Source organism: Carettochelys insculpta, chromosome 25 (genome assembly GCF_033958435.1).
Source record: "Carettochelys insculpta isolate YL-2023 chromosome 25, ASM3395843v1, whole genome shotgun sequence".
NCBI lineage: Eukaryota > Metazoa > Chordata > Testudines > Carettochelyidae > Carettochelys > Carettochelys insculpta.
This window is the reverse complement of record NC_134161.1, coordinates 8,593,126-8,613,492: the sequence shown is the minus strand read 5'-3', so window position 1 is coordinate 8,613,492 and position 20,367 is coordinate 8,593,126. Positions and strand designations below refer to the sequence as shown.

General features: G+C 41.4%; 1 protein-coding gene across 4 annotated transcripts in view; it reads right to left on the bottom strand.

Annotated features, from left to right (window-relative positions):
• The window catches only part of SORL1 (sortilin related receptor 1), a 99,623-nt gene that overhangs the window by 1,404 nt on the left and 77,852 nt on the right, over window positions 1-20,367 (bottom strand). For 2 of the 4 annotated variants that reach the window (XM_074977199.1, XM_074977201.1), the window contains 12 exons: window positions 19,680-19,784; window positions 18,623-18,695; window positions 16,972-17,054; window positions 15,094-15,190; window positions 13,685-13,869; window positions 12,471-12,590; window positions 12,203-12,367; window positions 10,481-10,655; window positions 8,395-8,501; window positions 5,701-5,893; window positions 5,119-5,331; window positions 1,969-3,619 (listed from right to left, as the gene is read on the bottom strand). In XM_074977199.1, coding sequence (XP_074833300.1) covers window positions 3,552-3,619; window positions 5,119-5,331; window positions 5,701-5,893; window positions 8,395-8,501; window positions 10,481-10,655; window positions 12,203-12,367; window positions 12,471-12,590; window positions 13,685-13,869; window positions 15,094-15,190; window positions 16,972-17,054; window positions 18,623-18,695; window positions 19,680-19,784 — 1,584 coding nt within the window. In that variant the 3' untranslated portion in view covers window positions 1,969-3,551. Of the gene's footprint in view, window positions 1-1,968; window positions 3,620-5,118; window positions 5,332-5,700; window positions 5,894-8,394; window positions 8,502-10,480; window positions 10,656-12,202; window positions 12,368-12,470; window positions 12,591-13,684; window positions 13,870-15,093; window positions 15,191-16,971; window positions 17,055-18,622; window positions 18,696-19,679; window positions 19,785-20,367 lie in introns of those variants that run through there. The other 2 variants (XM_074977200.1, XR_012642556.1) reach the window with 2 other exon arrangements.

The following is a 20,367-nucleotide window of genomic DNA, read 5'->3' as shown; positions in this document are numbered from 1 at the left end:
TTACAGTGAGGAAAAACCCAGTCACCTCTCAACATTTAGGATGACAATTTGCTTCACATTTCATAACACTATTGCACTAAAACAAGGACAAAATCTGAATCTATATCATGTACACTGTATTTACAACAACCCCTGCCCAGATCTGTGAACAAGATTCTGTGCTTCAAAAGTTGATAAAAATATACAATTTATCCATAATTGCATCATCTCGCTCTTGTTCCCTGGAGTGTATAATTTTCTATTTATATAAAATACACTGGCCCTGTAACCACAGTGGTTATTTTTGCAGTAAAGGAAAGATTTGAGAGCTGAGGCTGTCTCTCCTTTACTGTACTAGTCACACAAACTGAAATTCTAGCCCTCTTCCCTCTCCTCTAATCCAGAGGAGAGCTCGTCTAAGGCCTATGGGCAGCTCAAATGCCATTTCAACCCTTAAGCAAGCAAAAGCAATGCCCAGGCAAATGGGCAGACCCAGTGCACTGAGCTTCATTCCATCCACTCTGCATTAACTGAGGCACTGTTAACCAGGCGTACTGAAAACATCAGACAGGAGAATCGCCACAGCGTACTTAAAGTGATCATGAGGTATTAAAGGTTGAACCTGTCTAATCCAGCACCCTCAGGATCTGGCCAATGCTGAACCAGAGAATTTGCCAAATCACAGGAGGTCAACATTGTCTAATATTGTCCGTTACCAACACGTCTACTCTTTGCTGGGGTCTGAGAAGATGTCTGGGGTAAATTAGAGCTAAACAACTTCACAGAACACTGAGAGCCAGGACTGGTGCCTGGAAACAAACTTTATGGGACCACAGGAAGTTGGCCACACCATGATAAGTGGCTATCTGGCTAAGTAAAATCATGCTGGATTATGGACGTTGTTGGACCAGAGTGTTAGAGTAGAAAGGTTCGGCCTGTATTAGAGTTGGTCCTTAGTGTGTGTTTCCCTAGACAGGAATAAAACACAATAAGGCCACATTCTGCTTCCGCTGTTCATGTGGGTCAATTTGCTGAATTCAATGGGATTGCTTAGCAGAGTAAAACATACAGGATTGACCAATATCAGTAGTCTGCAGACACACAGGCACACGCACCCCCTTTTGAGATACTATGATGCGAACCTTCTAGCAACTGTGAAGAAATACCTCTTTAACAAGAAACAATAAGCACATCCTTAGGTTTGTTCTTTGCTTTGGCCTCACCACTCCTTCCCTGAAATGTACTTGAATCTTTTAATGAATCTAAGAATGTGTAATCCTTGGTCAAATTTTTGATTTCAGATAAGCTGGTATAAATCAGAGGTGATTTCACTGGCATCAAACTTTGCGATAGTTACTCAAAATTTATCTCACAACTGCATCTGGCCCTCACACCAAATAAAAAAAGCAAATCACAACTCTACAAGTTTAAAATAAAGAAGAGGTGTCCATAAAATTCCATTCAATTTTGGTCCCTTGTTTTAAAAAGAAAAAAAAAAACCCTAATTTGTCACTGAGGAATGACACTTTTCCAGCAACTGAAAACAGATTTAATATTTCTGTAGTGTATTAAACCATATAGCATGTCTACTGATTATACCTTTTCTGATTTAAAATTAAATGAATCACTCATTTAGCTAAGCAAGTTTACCGACTTTTCTCACTCTATCCATAGGAAGACTGCAATTATATTTTCAAGTTACACAACAAAGATACTTTTGGTTAAAATATTTATATCAAGACATTTCATTTTACATTTCATTTTGCATTTCATTTTACTGGTGTAGAATTGTTAGGTTTTGCATATACAAAGTACATATAAGATGTGATCTGTGAACATGCACGTCATTTGCTTTCAGGCTGGCAAGTAGTTTGGAGACTGTGGGTGGGATTCAAAGTTTACTGTCACAAAAATGCTACACAATGACAATAGAAGTTTTTTAATTGCTAACATTTAGCTTGGTAGCTAATGGTGTATCTGCAGTAAGTGCAAAACTGAGTGTGAGCTGAATATATATATTTTACTTCTGAAGCTGAAGTTAAACCCACAGCTATTTTCGGAAACAGTAATGAAGGAATATATTATCTTTTTGTAACACCAAATAAATTCAGACTGTGAAAAACGTGCATTCAAAGAACTTTCACTGGTTTTAGACAGTGTCCCTCTACCCCACCTGCCCTTCAATATATTAGCATCTTAAATAAGTTCAATAGAAGAAACATGCTTGTCTCATCACTTTTGACAGTATTGTACTGAAATGTGTTTTTTTAAGACAGTGACCACTTTCTCCTGTTAATTTCCAGTTTTTGGTCAATAATATATTTAATTACAAATCACGCTAGGCTAGCAAATCCACTTCTGAATGTTACCCTAACTAATTTAAGACCATGCTGGTGATGCACAGAACTGCATGATTTGTAGCTCTGTCAGGCAGAAAGTAAGGGTCAGACCTGAAAATCTGGGGCTTAGGGTTAATCATCTAAATCCACATTAAGGGCTAGATCGCTCAACAATTCCACAGAAGTAACTTCATCCATGGGACTAGTCCTATGGAAGTTAGTGGTACAAAAGTGTAAAGTTACTCATGTGCATTAAGTATTTGCACAGTCTGGAGCTTAACAGCCTAAATTAGGACCTGCCTCAGCAATGTACTTAAGCATATTCAGAACTTACACACGAGTGGTGACTGCTCATGTGAATATAGGTAGACCCCATACTCAAGTACCTTAACTAAATCAGGATAATAAAGTGGTCTGATTGACTCCGTCCCTGAAGCCAGTGGGAAAATCAGGCCAATTATATATCTAGATCTGTAAGTATCATGTAAGTACCTCACTTTCGCACACCCCTACCGCTCCCATTCTGATTCAGAATAGTCAAAGCACTGAAGCACATGTGTACGTCCCAATGAAATCAATGTGATTTAAGACATGCTTAAAGATAATAAAATGCAGAAGTATTTTGCTGAAATGGGCCCCAAAGTTCTAAAATTTTGACCCATCTTTTAATAATGGAAGGGGATTCATTATGTTTATTACTGTGGCAGTAACAATTATTGTGACACCAAAAAGCTATTGCTGCGCAAGATAAAGTGGTGCACATTCTACAAAATGCGTACAATGTCTTGACAACTCTGAAAATCTGATCAACAGCATATTTCCCAATAAATTAACACAACAAAAAATAAGAGAAAAAGTAAATGTAAAACCTTCCAGGACTATACTGGTCTCCCTCTCTCTATATATAATCTCCTGCACTTTTAAATAAATTTCTTATTGTTTTAGAAAAATAAAAAAGAGTAGCCAATTTAATGAAGAGAAAACATCTCACAGACTTAAAAGCATGCCCAGCAAGCACAGCCTGGTAAGACTAATGTTAAAACAAAGCAATTTGTTTCTAAATCAATCTGGTCTGCAGTTCACAGTTGAGTACTACAAAGTGTACTCTTTTATTATTTTTGGCCCATATAAAAATAATGTATTGCAACTCAAAGTGCATTTTTAAAATAAACAATCAACTATTTTTATCAAATGAAATATTTACACCATTGGGTTTTCAGTCAGAAATGAGCTTCATGCGATGACCATGGGAACGTCATCTGAGAATCCAGTTATCATAGGGGCTTCGTCATCCTCATCTCCTGGAAAGTAAACGCAATATTACATCATTGCTGCGGTAGTTTCATGCATTCTAAAGCCAGAAAGGACCATTGCATCATCTTATCTGACCTCCTGTGTAACCCAGGAATAATGTAGTGGAGCAGGTCAAGGAAGCACTGGACCATTTGAACCAATTTCTCCCCCAACCGAAGGAGCAGATGACAATTGGCTACATGCTGTATATTTTGGTACAGACATGGCAGTTTTGCATAAAACGAAAACCCTAATAATATAAAGCACCTTATATTTGATCCACCAGTTGGGATATAACCCTATCAATAAGCTTCGACTGGAACAAGAAGAAATCCAGGGACTCGTTACAAAACATCCCAAGAACCCAAAATAGCAGATGCCTCTTTCCTCCCATTAAAGACAATGGAACCGCTATAAGGGTGTGTCTACACTAGGAACTAACTTCAAAGTTAGGCACTACTTCGAAGTAGCCAGCAGAGAGTCTACACGCCTTTTCCCTTACTTTGAAGTTAACTTTGAAGTAGGGAGCCCAACTTCACAGTCCTTACTCCATTCCTGGGAATGGAGTAATGCCCTACTTTGAAGTAATTTTTGTAGTGTAGACACAGCCTATGAGTTGCTACAGCCCAAGATGCATACAGACACACACAAGCATTTATTTGCCATTGAAAATACAGCTGTCTCTGGCGTGGAGGTAGAACTAGGACAATTTTTTGGTTGAGGACAATAACGTGAGTTCAGATTCTTACACTGAGTCTTCCATGGGATCTGTCATAAGTCCTCTCAGTACAGACATGGAACTAGATTTCTCTGCTGGTTTCAGCTGTGCTCGGTGGAATCATTCTAACAGAGTTTGGTCCAGAGATCGTAAACTTCTGAAGTGCATAGGAATCCTCTCTCCAATGGGCACAGGACAGAAACCCCAACACAGCGAGTTGCACTGAACTGTCACCTTATCCAGCTTGGCAGGATGAGGTAGCTGAGTTGGCCCTGTTAGGAGTTAAACCTATGCTTCCTTGTACTGAAAATGCTAAGGGATGGTAGATAAGAAGGGAGAAAGAGGATGCATCTCACCACAGTATGGACATCAATGGAGGGCAATCCTCAGTCCACTGCAGTTCTACATGTGGCTCACTAGCCTATGTTGCCCATCTCTGCTGAATATCCTTTTTGGCCCGTGTTGTGCATGTGATATGTCATGTTTTGTGCACGGCTGAGAGGGTACAGTCAGCGGGCTATAAATTACACACCATAGATGTTGTCCGTGAAGGAGACTGAGACTAGAGTCAAGGGCAGATGGCACAAGTGCCACAAATAATGTTCTTCAACCACATAATACTGTGCATCATTTTGAGGGAGCTTGCAGCCTGCAACTGCAATGTGGCCAGAAACTGCAGTTATTTCAATGGTTTACCAAGTACTCGGGTCACTGCACCAAGAGAACTTCAGTGAATACAGATCCACAAACCTCTCATAAAATGTTAGGACATGGAATAGTACTACTTACCTAAATCATCACCAGAAGAGAAAATGGCGGAGCCAAGGCGGGAGCTATAGTGGCTGTTTGCAAAGGCAGTAAAGCTATTCTGTAGTCTTCTGTGTCTCATGTATAATACAACAAACCCTATCCCCACGGTCACAAGCAATAGGAATAATATTGGGACCACGACGGCTGCTACATCTGTGGATTTACCAGTTTTAGATGCAGAGGCGTCTTCACCTGTGAATGGGGGGGGAAAAAAACTGCCATTTGCAACTGCTGCTGTGCAGCGTTCACATAACTGCTCTCTGTTCAGTTTCCTGAAGATCTGTCCATGGAAATCACAGTGACGTTAAAATCCTGCAAACAGTGGTGGTATCTAGATGCCTTCGAGTAGAACACAGGTATAGATTTTATTAACAATATTCTATTTCATTATGTCCTTGTCTTGAAGCGCATACAGTTAAAAAAAAAAAAAAAAAAAAAGGGGGGGGGGGGGGGCAGAAAACAGCAACAGAAAATCCCGAACTGCTTTTGTTTTCATATTTTAAAAAGTTAGGCTTTGATCATGTATGGGTTAGGGCAGAAACACAACAAATTAAAACATACCAGTTCCTAGTTCATCGTATAGAAGAGTTGCTGGCTCCCCACACATCTGGCCACTATAAAGGCAACTGGCCTGAACTGTGAATGAGTAATTGTGGCCTATCTTCAGGTTGGAAATTTTGAAGAAGTTCTCTGTGGTGTTCCCAAGATAGGCCGTGATGTTCATTGTGCTATCAAACACGTGTATCTCATAACCCTGAGATGAAGAAAAAAATAATTTGCCGAGAATAAAACCCAGATCACTCAGTTCTTTAGCAGAATGAGCCCTGCCATTCAGGTTTTGTTACTTCTGACACTCTTTTAAACTTAATTTTCCAAGTTTATTTAGTCCTGTTGATATATAGTACAAGCTTTCTTCAAGTATCAGAGTCTGTGCTCACGAAAGCTCATGCTCAAAACTTTTCTGTTAGTCTGTAAGCTTTCTTCAGGAAACCTGGTCAATAAATGTCAACCATAATCTCAAGAGACTAGTCTAGAGCTGAGAGATTTCAGCCTCCATGGGCAGAGCCTTGCAAATCCACAGATATCCACAGGTATCCATGTCCACAGATGTATATGCGGATATCTGCAGCTCGTTTTTGTGGATACAGATGCAGTTACAGCTACAACTTTTGTATCTAGAACCCTGCAAATTTACAGCTTTCAGCTTTCTATCTTTGGGCAAATTCGTCCGCACGTGTAGATGCAGATATCTGTGGATCGTTTCTGCAGGTGCAGAATGCACATAGGGCTATTGATAAAATCACAGAATACGAGAAGTGGAAGGGACCTCAAGGGGTCATCATACCTGGTCCTCTGCCTTCACGGCAGGACCAAGCACCATCTATATCAGGCGTGTCCAGCCCATGGGCCGCATGCGGCCCTGGACAGCTAGTAATGCGGCACCACAGGATCGTAAACTTTCAACATTTTTTGTGATTTATATACATTAACTATATTATATATTTTATATGCGGCCCAAGACAATTCCTCTTCACTCAGTGCGGCCCAGGCAGGCCAAAAGGTTGGACACCCATGATCTATATCATCCCAAACAGATGTATATCTAAGCTGGTATTAAATATCTTCAGTGATGGACGTTCCACAACCTCCCTAGACAGTGCTTAGCCACTCTGACTGTTTGTAAGTTTTTCCTAATGTCCAACCTAAGCCTCCCCCACTGAAATTTAAGCCCACTGCTTCTTGTCCTACTATGAGAAGTTAAGGAGAATATTTTTTCTCCCTCCTCTTTGCAATACCCTTTTTAGATACCTGAAATTTGTTGTTATGTCCCCTCTCAGTCTTCTCATTTCACAGCTAAACAAACCCAGTTCTTTCAGTCTTCCCTCACAGGTCATTTTCTAGTCCTTTATTTAGTTTTCTTGCCCTTCTCTGGACTTCCTTCAATTTCTCCAAATCTTTCCTGAAATGTGGTGCCAGAAGGTGGACACGATACTCCAGTTGAGGCTTAATCAGCAGAGTAGGGTGGAAGAATTACTTCTCATGACTTGCTTACAACACTCCTGTTAAAGCATCCCAGAACGATTTTTTTTTGCTATAGTGTCACACTGTTGATTCATATTTAGCTGTTGAGCTTAACAAAATAATTATTAGGTGATGAGTTTTCGTGGGACAGACCCACTTCTTCAGATCATGAAAGCTCATCATCTAATAAATTATTTTGTTAGAAAGTGTTATGTGATTGCTGTTTTGTTTTGTTAGAATAACATGGTTACCTCTCTGTTACTATTTATATTTAGCTTGTGGTCCTTTTTGACCCCTAGATCCCTTTCCGTAGTACTCCTTCGGAGGCTGTCACTTCCCATTTTGTATTGTTCTCTGCTTAGAACCTCCCTGAAATTGCCAAAGACAGAATGATGCTCGTGACATGGACCTCCATCGACTAGGAACTCGACTGAGAGAACCGCTAATTCACTTCCTCCAGATCTTCTGTCAGCCTTTAGATAGAAACATTTTTCAGGCACTACCACTGTGGTGACCTACTTTTGAAAGCTCAGTGTCCTATTCCCATTCCCTGAGATAGTTTGACTGCCCCACGTAATAGTGATTTTCAGAAGGGTGATGTCCTTATAAGCCAATGGAACAGGTCTCTCACCATTAATGGATAAACAAAGCTACCTGCATGCAGGAGAAATATCAGGAAAACTTTATGGAACATGGTCTACTCCCCTTTTAATGAGTTTATGAAGACCCCCTCCTAGGCCAGTGCTACTCCATTCCAGGTTTTCCTTGAACAATTCCTGTAGGATGGGGATCTGGGCCAGAGAGGGGGAAGAACCGACCTGTGAGAAGCAATCTGGAGTGCCTTAAAAACACCAGAATATTGCCCCTAGCTCTGAGTCGAGGCGGGGGGGGGGGGCCCGTGGTTTCCAGGAGCAGGCTGGGTAGACTGGAACTTGCCTCTCCCTTCAATATATGCTTGTTCCTGATGGTTCTAACCACCATCTCTCACCTTCAAAAACAGGACAGCAAGGCAGGGTGGGTAATGGAGTCCACTGGAATAGCTGTGTTGTGGCACTAGTATAGGGAGATACTCAGCTATCTAGCTGTAGGCAGGCATGCATGGGCGTACACAAACAACGCATGTCACTGTATTGTGTTCTCAATCTGTTCTGTATGATGGCTCTCAGTTTATCTCAAACCGTACCAGCTTCTTATTAAAAAAACAAACAAAAAAACCCAAATTTTGGGACTTACCCGGCTTTCATTAAAATTACTTTCTTTCAAGGCTAAACTCTTCCAAAACAGCAGAATATGATCATTTTCCGTTATAATTTTTAAGGCATCTGGTGCAGATAGTGAAACTGCAAATGAGGGAAATGGCAAACGTGTCACTTAACAATAGTGCCTCTATTTTTAGAAACTGCAATAGACAAGATCACTACAGAGAGTTTATCAATCTATCTTATATTCAGAACTGTTCTGTATACACTGATATGACTTAAAGGATCCGTACCACTGAAATTAATGAGAATTTTGCATCTGGTAGAGGAGCAAATGCCTAGCAGGGTATTTTACTTCCTCACTGTAACATCTTTTTAATTCCTCCACTTAAGCTGGCAAAAAAAATTCCCTGCCTGCCACTTGTAGTGACAGCTCTCTATTGGGAGGGGTTTTTTTTTTTTGAATTGCTTTCTCTGGGCATTTCAGGATCAGGCCTCAGGTATAGAAGATAGATTAGATGACATAGGAACACTGGTATCTCATCACAGATCAAGTTGGTATCTCATCTAGCTCAGCGATGTGGAGCCTGCAGCCTGTTGGCTGAATGTAGCCCATTGGGGTTTTATGCGTGTCCCATAAGCAGTGTTCTCTCTCTTTTTTTTTTCCACCTATGGATGGAGTAAATTTTGTGCACCAAGGCATGTGTGGATGTGCACCACAAATAGAAATTCATTATTCCAGCTGTGGGTGCTCTTCTGATCAGATGGGTGGCACGTGAATCCCTCATGGGCGGCTGCCCAAAGGACTCATCTTACAGGGAACACTGCTTGTAAGACATTTTGTTTACTGTTGCCAGATTCTGCAGGTTTCTCTCTGTGTAGTTTTCTTCCTACCAGTGTTAATAAAAATGACGTGCGTAAAGGAAGGATATGTGAACTGAGGCATGTGCTGATTGCACAAAATGACTGAGAACCTTGCTCTCCCTCTGTATCCAGTCACAGTGCGGCTACAGTTCAATTGGCACACTCCACGTATTCCACATGTACAAATGCAGTTAGCAAAACTGCCCTATCCAACGAGACCATCTTGGTTTCAACAGTCTTGAGCCCACTGAGATGCAGGGCCATTCATGTGGCCTGCTCACTAGCGTAGGTTGCCCATCACTGATCTAGCCTTATATCTTGACTCCTGACTAAGAGCAGTGTTGGGTGGGGTAAGATGATAGGGTCGAAAGTAGCTGTTAGCACTCAAGAAAGAGATCTTGGATCCATTACAGATACTACTTTGAACACTTGTACTCAATATGCAGCAGCAGTCAAAAAAGTGAATGGAATGTTGAGAATCATTCAGAAAAGTGTAGATAAGAAAACCATAAATATCATATTGCTTTTATATAGATCCATGGTATGCCCACATCTTGAATGCTACATGCAGGTGTGATCACCTCACCCTGGCATTGGAAAAGGTTCAGAAAAGGGCAACAAAAATGGTCGGTGGGGGTGGAACGACTGCCATCTGAGGAGAGATTAGTCACACTGGGACTTTTCAGCTTGGACAAGAGATGACTATGGGGGAATATGAGAGAGGTCTATAAAATCATGACTGCTGAACAGAATGTAAATAAGAACGTGTCATTTATGCCTTCTCATAACACAAGAACAAAGAGGGTCACCCAATGATAGGCAGTAGGTTGTTAAAACAAACAAAAGGAAGTATTTCTTCACACAACACTAAGTAGACCTGTGCAGCTCTTTGCCAGAGGATGTTGTGAAGGCCAAGACTGTAACAGGGTTTGAAAAAGGACTAGATAAGTTCATGGAGGTTAGGTCCATCAATGGCTTTCAGCCAGGATGGGCAGGAATGGTGTCCCTAGCCTCTATTTGTCAGAAGCTGGGAATGGGTGACAGGAGAAGGATCACTTGACGATTCCCTGTTCTGTTCATTCCCTCTGGAGCACTTGCAATTGGCTACTCTGAGAAGCCAGACCAATGGGGTACGTTGAACTTCAGTCTGACCCAGTATGGCCAGTCTTACGTTTTGATGAAAAGTCCTAAATTCTCCTACTGGACAGCAGTGCATTAACTTGCCACACCAGCCAATGTGAATATTCTTTCCTTACCTGTGGTAATTTTCATACTGGATTCCTTGCTCATGTTTCCCAGTTGAACAATTATATGATATTTTCCCCCCGGCTCCAACTTTTTAATGGTGTATTCCACTGTGCTGTTACGGGTTTTCACCTTGTAGATTTTATCAGTTTTTTTAATTAAATCTTTTACTGCGACAGCGTACAGCTGTAGGGAAGAGAGTGCACACAGTGAATGACAGAAACTCATACTTCCAAGTCAGTGGCTGATGATATCAAATGCCAGTTACCACATGAGACTCAGGGCTAGAACCAAATTTAACCAAGTCTTCTACGTGTTGGAAAACCGGTGAAGCCACGTGCGATTTCCAGCTTCTTACAGAACATGATCTGCAGATAGACCAGTGCCCCAGAAAACTATTTATTGACACACTAAATCTAGCAGTTGGGGAATAAGATGAAAGTCTGCACTGTGGTATATTTCAATGTAAAACACAGTATTTTGCCATGTCTTCATTCAATTTAAGATTCCAGTTTTGCAAGAGGGGATTTATAGCTCTTGTAGTATTATATTTACAATATAATTATGTGACTCTTTCATGGCATTTGTCATGAGCAGTTTCAGAGTGGTAGCTCGCATAGTCTGTAGCTTCACAAAAAAACAAGCAGTCCTGTAGCACAGTGGTTTTTAACCAGTGTGCCATGGCACAGTTATGTGCTGTGAGAACTTTCCAAGTGTGCTGTGAAATTTCATCAGTTTCCCCTTGGAGCCACTGTGAGGGGAAATGCTGACTTTACAGGACCCCGTTTGCATCAGGAGGCAACTCAAATGCTGCTTCCCAGATGGAACGAGCTAGCAGGGAGCCTGCCTTCACACTCTTCTGTGTCAAAGCAGGAGGCGGGAAACTCCCAGAGCAGAGAAGTGATTTCAGTGCTGCATCCAGGCTCCAACAGGCTGGCGGGGTGGGGAGCCTGCTTTCAGTGATTGCTCATTTACTCAGCATAGCACTGATCAGATTTTGAAAATGTGTGTGCTCACTGTCTAAGAGGGTGTATTCTCTGGTGGATTTGAAACATTCATGCACTTGATCCGTGTTTAATTCATATGCATGACTACGTTGCAAACCTCTCTAGTAAGGCTGCAACGATAGTCAATGCAAGTAAATGTGACATTTATGAGGAACTGATTGAGCTGAAAAAAAAATGGTCGTGCTGCAGAATTGTCTCACTGAAGTGTGCCGCGTTACTGAAAAAGTTGGGAACCACTGCTGTAGCCCCTTAAAGACTAACCATTGTATTTATTAGGTAATGAGCTTTCGTGGGTAAGAAAGTTCATTACCTAATAAATGAAATGGTTAGTCTTTAAGGGGCTGCAGGAATGCTTGCTGTTTGTCATGAGCAAATCAGATGAGCTTTACCAAGGAGGTTGACATCATTATCCCTGTTTTACATATGGGGAAACTGAGGCACCGGGTGCTGACATCGCTTATCCAAAATCATTCAGCAGGCCAAAGGAACAGGGCCTGATTCTGATCTGAATGTACGTGGGCAAATGCACTGATTCCGGGGGAGTTAGTTCTGAGTTACCCCAAAGCAAGCGAGACTAGAATCGGGACCAATAAGATGGTGACTCTCTCCATTAATAAAGCATCAATCTTATGGTTAGAGTGGATCTCTCCCAAATGGATCCAAAATCACTCGACAGAGTTGAGTAACACTTTCCACCAGCAGAAACCATGTGGACAAAGATATTACCATATCCTGGTCCGGTGAATCGTAGGGTGACTCCCACTTGATGACAGCAAAAGTCTTTCTGGTGAGCACAGAATGCAGATGTCGAGGAGGAAGCCTATTGTCCGGTATCATCTTTACCACAATGTAGTCGGAAGGTGGTCCTTGGTATGGAGACATCACCCGGACCTGTCAGTGACAACATGCTAATGAATATGGTGTCTTCAGATTTCAGTAGCAAATGTGAACCCGAGATGTACGTGTGCAAAGAATAACTAGAAAAGCATCCTACCAGAAACAAGTACTGCTCATCTCTATTCACAATCACGGTGATGTTGTGTAAAGTAGTGTTGGTGTTCTGAGGGTTTCTATATAGTTCTAGGAATGACGTAGCATAGAAAACACCATAGACCTGTAGAGAAGAACAAAAGAGACGTTAGTCAGCTGCTGTGCTCTGCAGGTGTATGGAACATAACCTACCAAGAGATGCAAACTGTGTGATTTAAATCTAGGGTGATTTATTACTGTCTAGGATAAAACAGTATCAGAGAGGTAGCCATGTTAGTCTGCATTCCAACAAAACAAAACAGCAGAAATGTAGCACTTTAAATTAGACAAACAAAATGATTTATTCAGTGATTAATTTTTTATTAATCATTTTGTTAGTCTTTAAATTGCTACATTTCTGCTGTTTTGTTTTGTTAGCATAGAAGAGGTGCTGAAAATGCAGCTGGCTGGCACAGCTTCCCTCCCTCTGAAGCTATAATCACCCAATCTCGCAGCATGATGTTTTAGTTTGAGGTGAAGGAGCTCCTCTCCTTTTGAGGAAACTTCAAACTTTGGGTCATGGAAGATCCCACAGAACCTTTCCTATATCAGAGGAATCAAATATATATATTGCAGTTATCCAAGTTACAGCCTGGGCATGCAAAGTCTGCCTAAATTCTCCAGATCTATGCTGCCTTCTTCACTCCCTCTCTTAACTGCTGTGCTCTGCTGTGCCTCGGTCTCTACCAAGGATGGTGACATACCTTTACAAAGGTCTCATCTACTTTCACCTATCTAATTCAGAACTTCATGTAATAGTACAGTGAACCTAGTCATAGCCAGGACTACTTCAATTCAGGTGGCCTAGGGTACAGTAAATAGTACTGAATCATCACAGTTTATTTTTTAGTTTTTTGCCGTGATGTAACATCAAGGTCTGGGTCTTACTGTGTTAGCCAACCTACAAAAATACGAAATAAAGAGTTTTTATGCCCCAAAGAACTTATAGTCCAGGTGGATACTTGGTGTGATTGGCATGATTTTTTCCAGATTTGTTTTGCAGAGTCCCTGCTGCAAATCACGATTAAAGGTGCAAAGTTCAACATGCTTTTCATGGGAGACAGGACTGGATGTCCACACAAGCCCATCAAATAATTCTGTCTGAATGGCTTATGGACAGAGGTTCTAAGGCTAAAAGGCAGCCAAATCATGACTGGCATGAAAGGAACAGAGCCTTACAACGTTCCTCGGTCCGGTCCAGGTGCACTCCACAGCAGTCTGATTGATGGCTTTGGCTTTGAGGCTTGGCGATGGGGGTCTGGTACCGCTGGTCACAACATGTGCAAAAGACAAAGGGCTGTCACCCAGTGCAGTCTTGGCCCAAGCAGAAATTTCATATGGTGTGTGTGCTGTCAAATTACCCACTAAACAAGAAGAGAGAGTTGAGCCATTTGATTAAGCGGATTATTTATACTCACTGGGAGCGCAGATGAATGCTTAATGAATATTAAGCACTAGTACACAGTCACCAGACTTTGTTTTTTTACTTCCATTCACTGGGAGGCATTGTTAATACAGTCACATGCGGCAACGTCTCACTTACTTGAAACAGTTATTTTAAAAGGAGGTCTTAGTAGATCAGCAATGGGCAACCAAGATGAGTGAGCAAGTCACATGGGTGGCCCTCCTTTGTCTCAGGGGTCCACCTTCACAACCTGTGGCTCACGGCCCACTGGGGTTCCCCCCCGTGGCCCGCACACCTCGTTTGTACCCATCCCTCATGCACTGGGGCTCCAGTGCTGGTTGTTCAAACTCTGGGGGGAAGGGAGAGGAGTGGGGACGGAGCACAAATCAGCAGATTCATGGTGCTCTAAAAATGCTGAGAGGGATGGGGAGGAGTACGAAGTGCAGGGCTCCAGTGCCCCACTGTGTGAGAGGTGCGAATGGAGGAGGCCGGACAGGGCTGCTCAGGCCTCAGAGGCTGCCCACCACTGACCTAGAGCCAGATAGTAAACAGCAACGATTTATCCTTAACGAATTAGCAGGCACACATTTGGTTAAGTCCAGTGGTGCTCTGGCCCAATGCTAGGAAGGTATCAATTTCTAAGCTGCAGTCTTAGTACCAAGGAAAAATATTCAACCTGATCCAGACAATCTGGGCTTTCAGACATCTAAGTGGCTTAAAATACACCTGCAAATACTCACAGGGCACCAAACAGCGTCAGCTTGGCTCACAATGTGTAGCAACAACAGAAGCCCAGAGGGAGTCAGGTGTGTATTGCAGGGGAGAACTGGGAGCCAGGAGCAGAGCCAGAACTCTGCACGCCCATGGGTGCATGCTCCCACTCGCACAGTGCATGGAGGAGAGGTGAAGCTGTGGGTTCACGACTACCCAGCCTCAGTGGCCATAATCCTGCGTTAAGGGGAAAGGCAGGGACTGCATGTGGCAATGTCATGCCAAGACTACTAGATTCATGAACATGCTACCTGGGGTTTCCAAAAGAGTCAAAGATTTGCAACCCAGTTCTGAAAGCCCTTGTTCACAGCAGTAATTCATACTCATAGGAATAATCTCTCTAGACTAAGGACTACTCAGTTGAGCAGTAGTTGCAGGACAAGCCCTGAACCTCTTCAAGCAAGACTGTTACCTGTTTGTGCTGACTTTTCTCCATCAAGGTACAACGTTCTTTTTTCCTGCCTGTGAGTATCGAATGTCCAGAAGATGTTCACGATATAACCATTCACCTGTCAAGGAGAAATACCGCCCAGAATAGATGAGCTGTTTGTGGTGGTGTTTTAAGCCACTGTATTATATTTCTTGTAACAACTATGGGAAATGGTGCAATCAAAGAAGGAGTTTAGTCCCTCTCCCCTCCCGCAGGCACTGTTTCTAGGTCTCCTAATCCATTCCCCATCTCTCCTCCCCTGAGGGTCAGAGGCACTGTAATGGGATGAAGAAGCCAGGGTGTGGAAAAAAGGCTACATTTTTTTAATAGGGCTGGTCAGGAATTTTGGTTAGAGATGCTGGTTTGTAGAAACTGAAAGGCTATGGCTACACTAGAGAGTTTTGTTGTCAAAACCCTGGTTTTGTTGACAAAACTTGCCACAAGTCCATACACAAAATGCATTTTGTCAACAGTCTGTCGACAAAAGTCGGCACTTTCACTGACAACATTCTGCCTCTCCCAGATGAGGAACAGCACTTTTGTCAACAGATTCTTTCAACCAAAAAGGTGTGTGGATGCTCTGGGGAGGGCCTTCTGTCAACAGACAGGGCATCCAGGACACAGGGCATCCCTGTCTGCTGTGCTTCTGGATGGCTCTTGTGTTGAGAGAGTGGCCAGGCCTTCCGGCTCTCTGTCAACAGAATGAAGCACTCTTTTGATCCACTTCTCGTGTGTGTCTGCAATCTGTTGACAGATGTTTTGTGGAAAAATCTCTTACAACAGAAACGTCTGTCGACAGATGCGTCTTGTGTAACTTTAGCTAAACAGTTTGCAAGCAGGTGTTTTGTTTTGAGGAATCCCACAAATCAAAATTAAAAAAAAAAATTTGAAATGGAAAGTTTCACTTTTTGATTCAAAACAGGTTTTGTTTCAAGATTTTAGTTACTTTATATTTCTAAGAAGTTAAAATATAACAAAAGCTTAATACTGAAATTTTGAAATCCTAGAAATGAAATATTTTGATTGACCCAATTGGAAATGTATTTCTCAGATGATCAATTCCTAAAGTGTCTTTTTTGTTGTTTTTAGACTCTGATTTTTTTTTTTTTTTGAGATTTTGACTTTTCTCCCTCCCAAAATGGTACAATGTTTTCCCCAAATATCTCACCCCAAAGGGATGGGAAATCTGTTGCCCTTTAATTTTTGATGGTGAAGGCAGGAAGAAGCTGTCCTTTGTTCTTCCTTTGCTGGCTCGTTGTTGTTTAGGATTTCAACATATACAAATATCTGTCAAACAATTTACAGCACATACCATAACTACAGGTACCTTTGTTGTGTGCTAAGTGAAAATGATTGTGCAGGACAGAAAAAAGCCCCACTTCTCAGTCTTTCCATAGGGCTCATTTAAAACTCTAGGAACCACCAGCCTCAGGTAGACTTTCCTTGCCATGTGAGGTGAACTATGTTAGCTCACAGTGTAAGGAAAAAGTCATTAATTTTCTAAATTTACAAGGCCAATAGACTTCTGCCAGCATCCCCTGCCTTCATACTAGAGGTGGAATCCTTTTATTACATGGTAAATACTACACTGAAGGAAGGTGCTTATACATTAAATATTAAGTAATTCTTGAAACAAAACTCCAAACCCTTGGAGTTGTCAGTATATTTGTTTTCTAACCACATGATTTATTTATCTTGAGCAGAGGCTATTTGGCTGAACAAACTTAAAACTTTTGTTCTCTTTTGTGTCTGCGATGTTGTTGTAGCCATATTTTATAACACAGTGCTTATCCTGCTAAATATTTATAACACCCATCTAGCTCCCTTTGTCTGGTTCTAGACAGAAAGTTTAAACCTGACCTTAATCTTGGTGTCCACACTCAGGGTGAAACTTATGGAGTTTTCGTTGTAACTTTCAATATGTATTGTAGGCGGTGGAATGACTGAAGGGAAAGAAGGAAACAGATATGAATTCAACACCAAAAACATAAAATGCAATTCTATTTTTCTGGAGATGGAGAAATGCAGATTTTTGGTTTCTATATCCTAAAGCTTTTTCCAACTGAGTATTTCCACATCTGTAAAAGTTGCTCGAACCTTTCCAGCACCCATCACTGCTCCTACAGAAACGTGTCAGAGTAGTGCATTAATGCCTGTAAGTTACATCTTAAAACGAAATTCCTGCTTTAACCTGGGTTGCTTAAATGCATGGGATCCTACACACCAGGCCATCCTAAAATGCAGCCCTTTGCTTTCACGACAGATGAGATGCTTGATTTTTATTGCTTGTGAATTCAAACAAGCAATTATTTGCTCTTGCAATTCCTGAAGTAAATGGTTCAAGTCACATTGACTTCAACGAAGCAGAATCAGGACTGCACTGAGAAAAATACAAGTTCCAGGAACACATTTCTTCCAAGTAGCCCAAAGGCCGTGGTCCTTCCCTTGAAGGAAAATTTAATGTACAGCAGGATGAATAGAAAACACCTCTGTTCAGTCTTACCATCTTATGTCTGATCTGCTGCCTTGCCTTATCTGTTCAGGTGGCTCTTGTGTCCCCTAGGTGTTGCAAAATATGCCACCCCTACCTGCAGTATTGGTTAGGCAAACTGTCCTCTTCTACAAAAAAAGGGCAGTTGTTGGTTGAAAGATAAAAGTTCTTATAAGTCCTGTTCTATAGCCAGGATTACATGATGGGCCCTGTACTTTAGAATAATGGGTAAAGAGAGGAGAATGAGGTTACAGACAGCAGTGCTGGCTGAAAAATTCTGATGCAAATTGTTGCAATTCATTCCTCTCCTCCACTTTTCCAACTAGTTCTAATGATTAGTTTCTGGTTGCTCTTTGTGTTACCAAGGTTACTGCATTTCAGTAGCAAAGTCTCCTCTTGCCTGTCTTTGTTAAAATGGGGAGAGAGCACTTAGATCTAATAACTTCATGCTGGACTTCAAAAAAATATATGTAATGCTGTCAGCAGCATGGCTGTTTTAGTTAAGAAAGTTGATATGAAATCTCATAATTTAAATGATTTCATGATTTTCAAAAATGTAACAGAAACACAGTTTTATTGTTGTATTCAAACATTAACTGGCAATCTAACCCTGAAATGTTGTTCTAGTACATGGAACCTGAGTGAAACTGACTAGTCTGCACTGAGTGTGCAAGCTACATGAAATGAAAAAGGTAAAATCAACAGAGCTTAATCTCGTCAAAATAGATTTTAAAAGGTTGTTCAGTATGAATAACCAAAGGTTTTATTAGTAACAGGACTATGGAATTTTGCTGTCCTTTCTTATGATTTTTCATTTGAAACTGGCTTTTTTAAGGTATAAATACTATAGATTCCGTATTGTCCAGGTTTCAAATACAGTATAACAAATTCAGTACAAATATTAAATCACCAAGACAAAAAACAAAAAAACCTACTACTATTCATGCTCATCATGCTTATGGTCAAGGTTTCTTTCTAAGGTTGTTGGCTAAGTTCATTTAAACCACAAAAAATATTTACCTTTGCCTTTCGTGGTGATGATGGATTTGGAATCACTCCAGTTTCCTACGCCCCGACTAGTTACTGCAGCGACCTTTTTTAAATTAGAAGGTTAGTTAAAATTTTATAATGAGAATAAAGAATGAGTTTAGAAAGAGGTTACAAGTGGAGTAGAACTGATGAGAAATGGACTTTGAAACAGAAACACAACAGCTTGTGTGATTACTTGGCAATATAAGGCTTGTGAACAGAGATAAAGCAGAGCTGCTCAGAGTTAATTAAAGAAATCTATTCAGATACTTTGCAGATAACAGTATATAGCAAGATCTTTACAAAAAGCCTGTAAAATAAGGGTGGTTGGAATAATTCTCTTCTGTATAACCTAGCACGATTCCCATGAACTCTGTGGTCACAGTGAACATGGGCCCTCGTGGTTAATTTTGAAAGTGTCTGGTATACAGAAGGAATGAAGGTATATATCAAAAAGCACCCTTTTTTTGCGCACACATGGGATTATACAAGCGACAGTAAGAAAACCACTGATTCATGGAGACTGTGTCCTGCCCCCTCAATTGCCATTAATATCAATGAGAGAGTTTTAGCATGTGGAAAATTGGCAGGTTTTGGCTCTAGTCTTTGCTTGACAGGCTTGCCTCCCAAACACGATCTGATATTAAGGTGGCACAGCAGTGATGCAGCAATGAAGTCTAACTAACTAACTAGCACACAAGAAATGTTGTTTTGTTTTATTTACAAGTTACGCAAACTTAGATTACAACTTGGAGAAAGGGAAAACTTGAGAAAAGTACTCCATCTACAGCCGAGTACAGTAGAGAAGGAACTGAGGAGTCTGTGCCTCACGTGAGCCAGAAAGCACATGGAGGCACTACTGTGCACACGTGGCACAGGAAACCACACTACAGAAGAATCTCCGAGTGCTGGCGCGAGAACGCACCGACACCCAGAGTGGAGCACCCACAGGGACGCTACTTGAAGAAGAATCAGATCTTCCAGTAAAAGAAAAACACCTGAGACTGTGCACAGTGCACCTCGCATCCCCGTCTTTTAAAATACTCACTCGCAGTGTGTATAATTTGTTGACCTGCAAGTTCTCAATCTCGGTATAGTTTTTGCTGGCTCTCTGAGAGGACCATTCCTTGGAGCCATTTCTGCTGTATTCCACCTACCAGTGTGAAAACAAAAGGGTCAACGTCGACAATACAGAAGAGTGGGATGTTGCAGAGATGTTTAGCTTTCAAGTACCATGATACAGACCATTAAAACTAGACAGGGCCCAAAAGTCCAATACTCAATCTAAATGTTCAGAGTGTTGGGGGAGGGCAGGGGCATGAAGGAATGGGGGCACAGTCCATGTCTAATCATCACCTTGCAACTCTTCCCCCATCTTCTCTAAATCCAAAGAAGGAGAGACAATATCTTTATAGTATTTACTGTGTGGGACCCTTTCCACTGAGCTAGACAGACCATAGCTGCAGAATGAGAGCATGGACTGCATGAAAAAGTATAAGGAAGATCACTCTCTGCTTCCCTATACTATGTGCATCCAAAGGCAGATCCTGGTCTTTATCAATGACCAACAAGGCTGTTTACCACATGGAATACGTAAAACCTTGATATAATTTATTAAAGAACTAAGACAAGCTCCATCTTACACGATCTAACAAGTATAAAGGTTAGCTTTGTAGTGAGCTGAGGAGAAAGAGTTGCGCGCTGAGGCTAAAAGTTTTTTAAACTTTTAAATTATT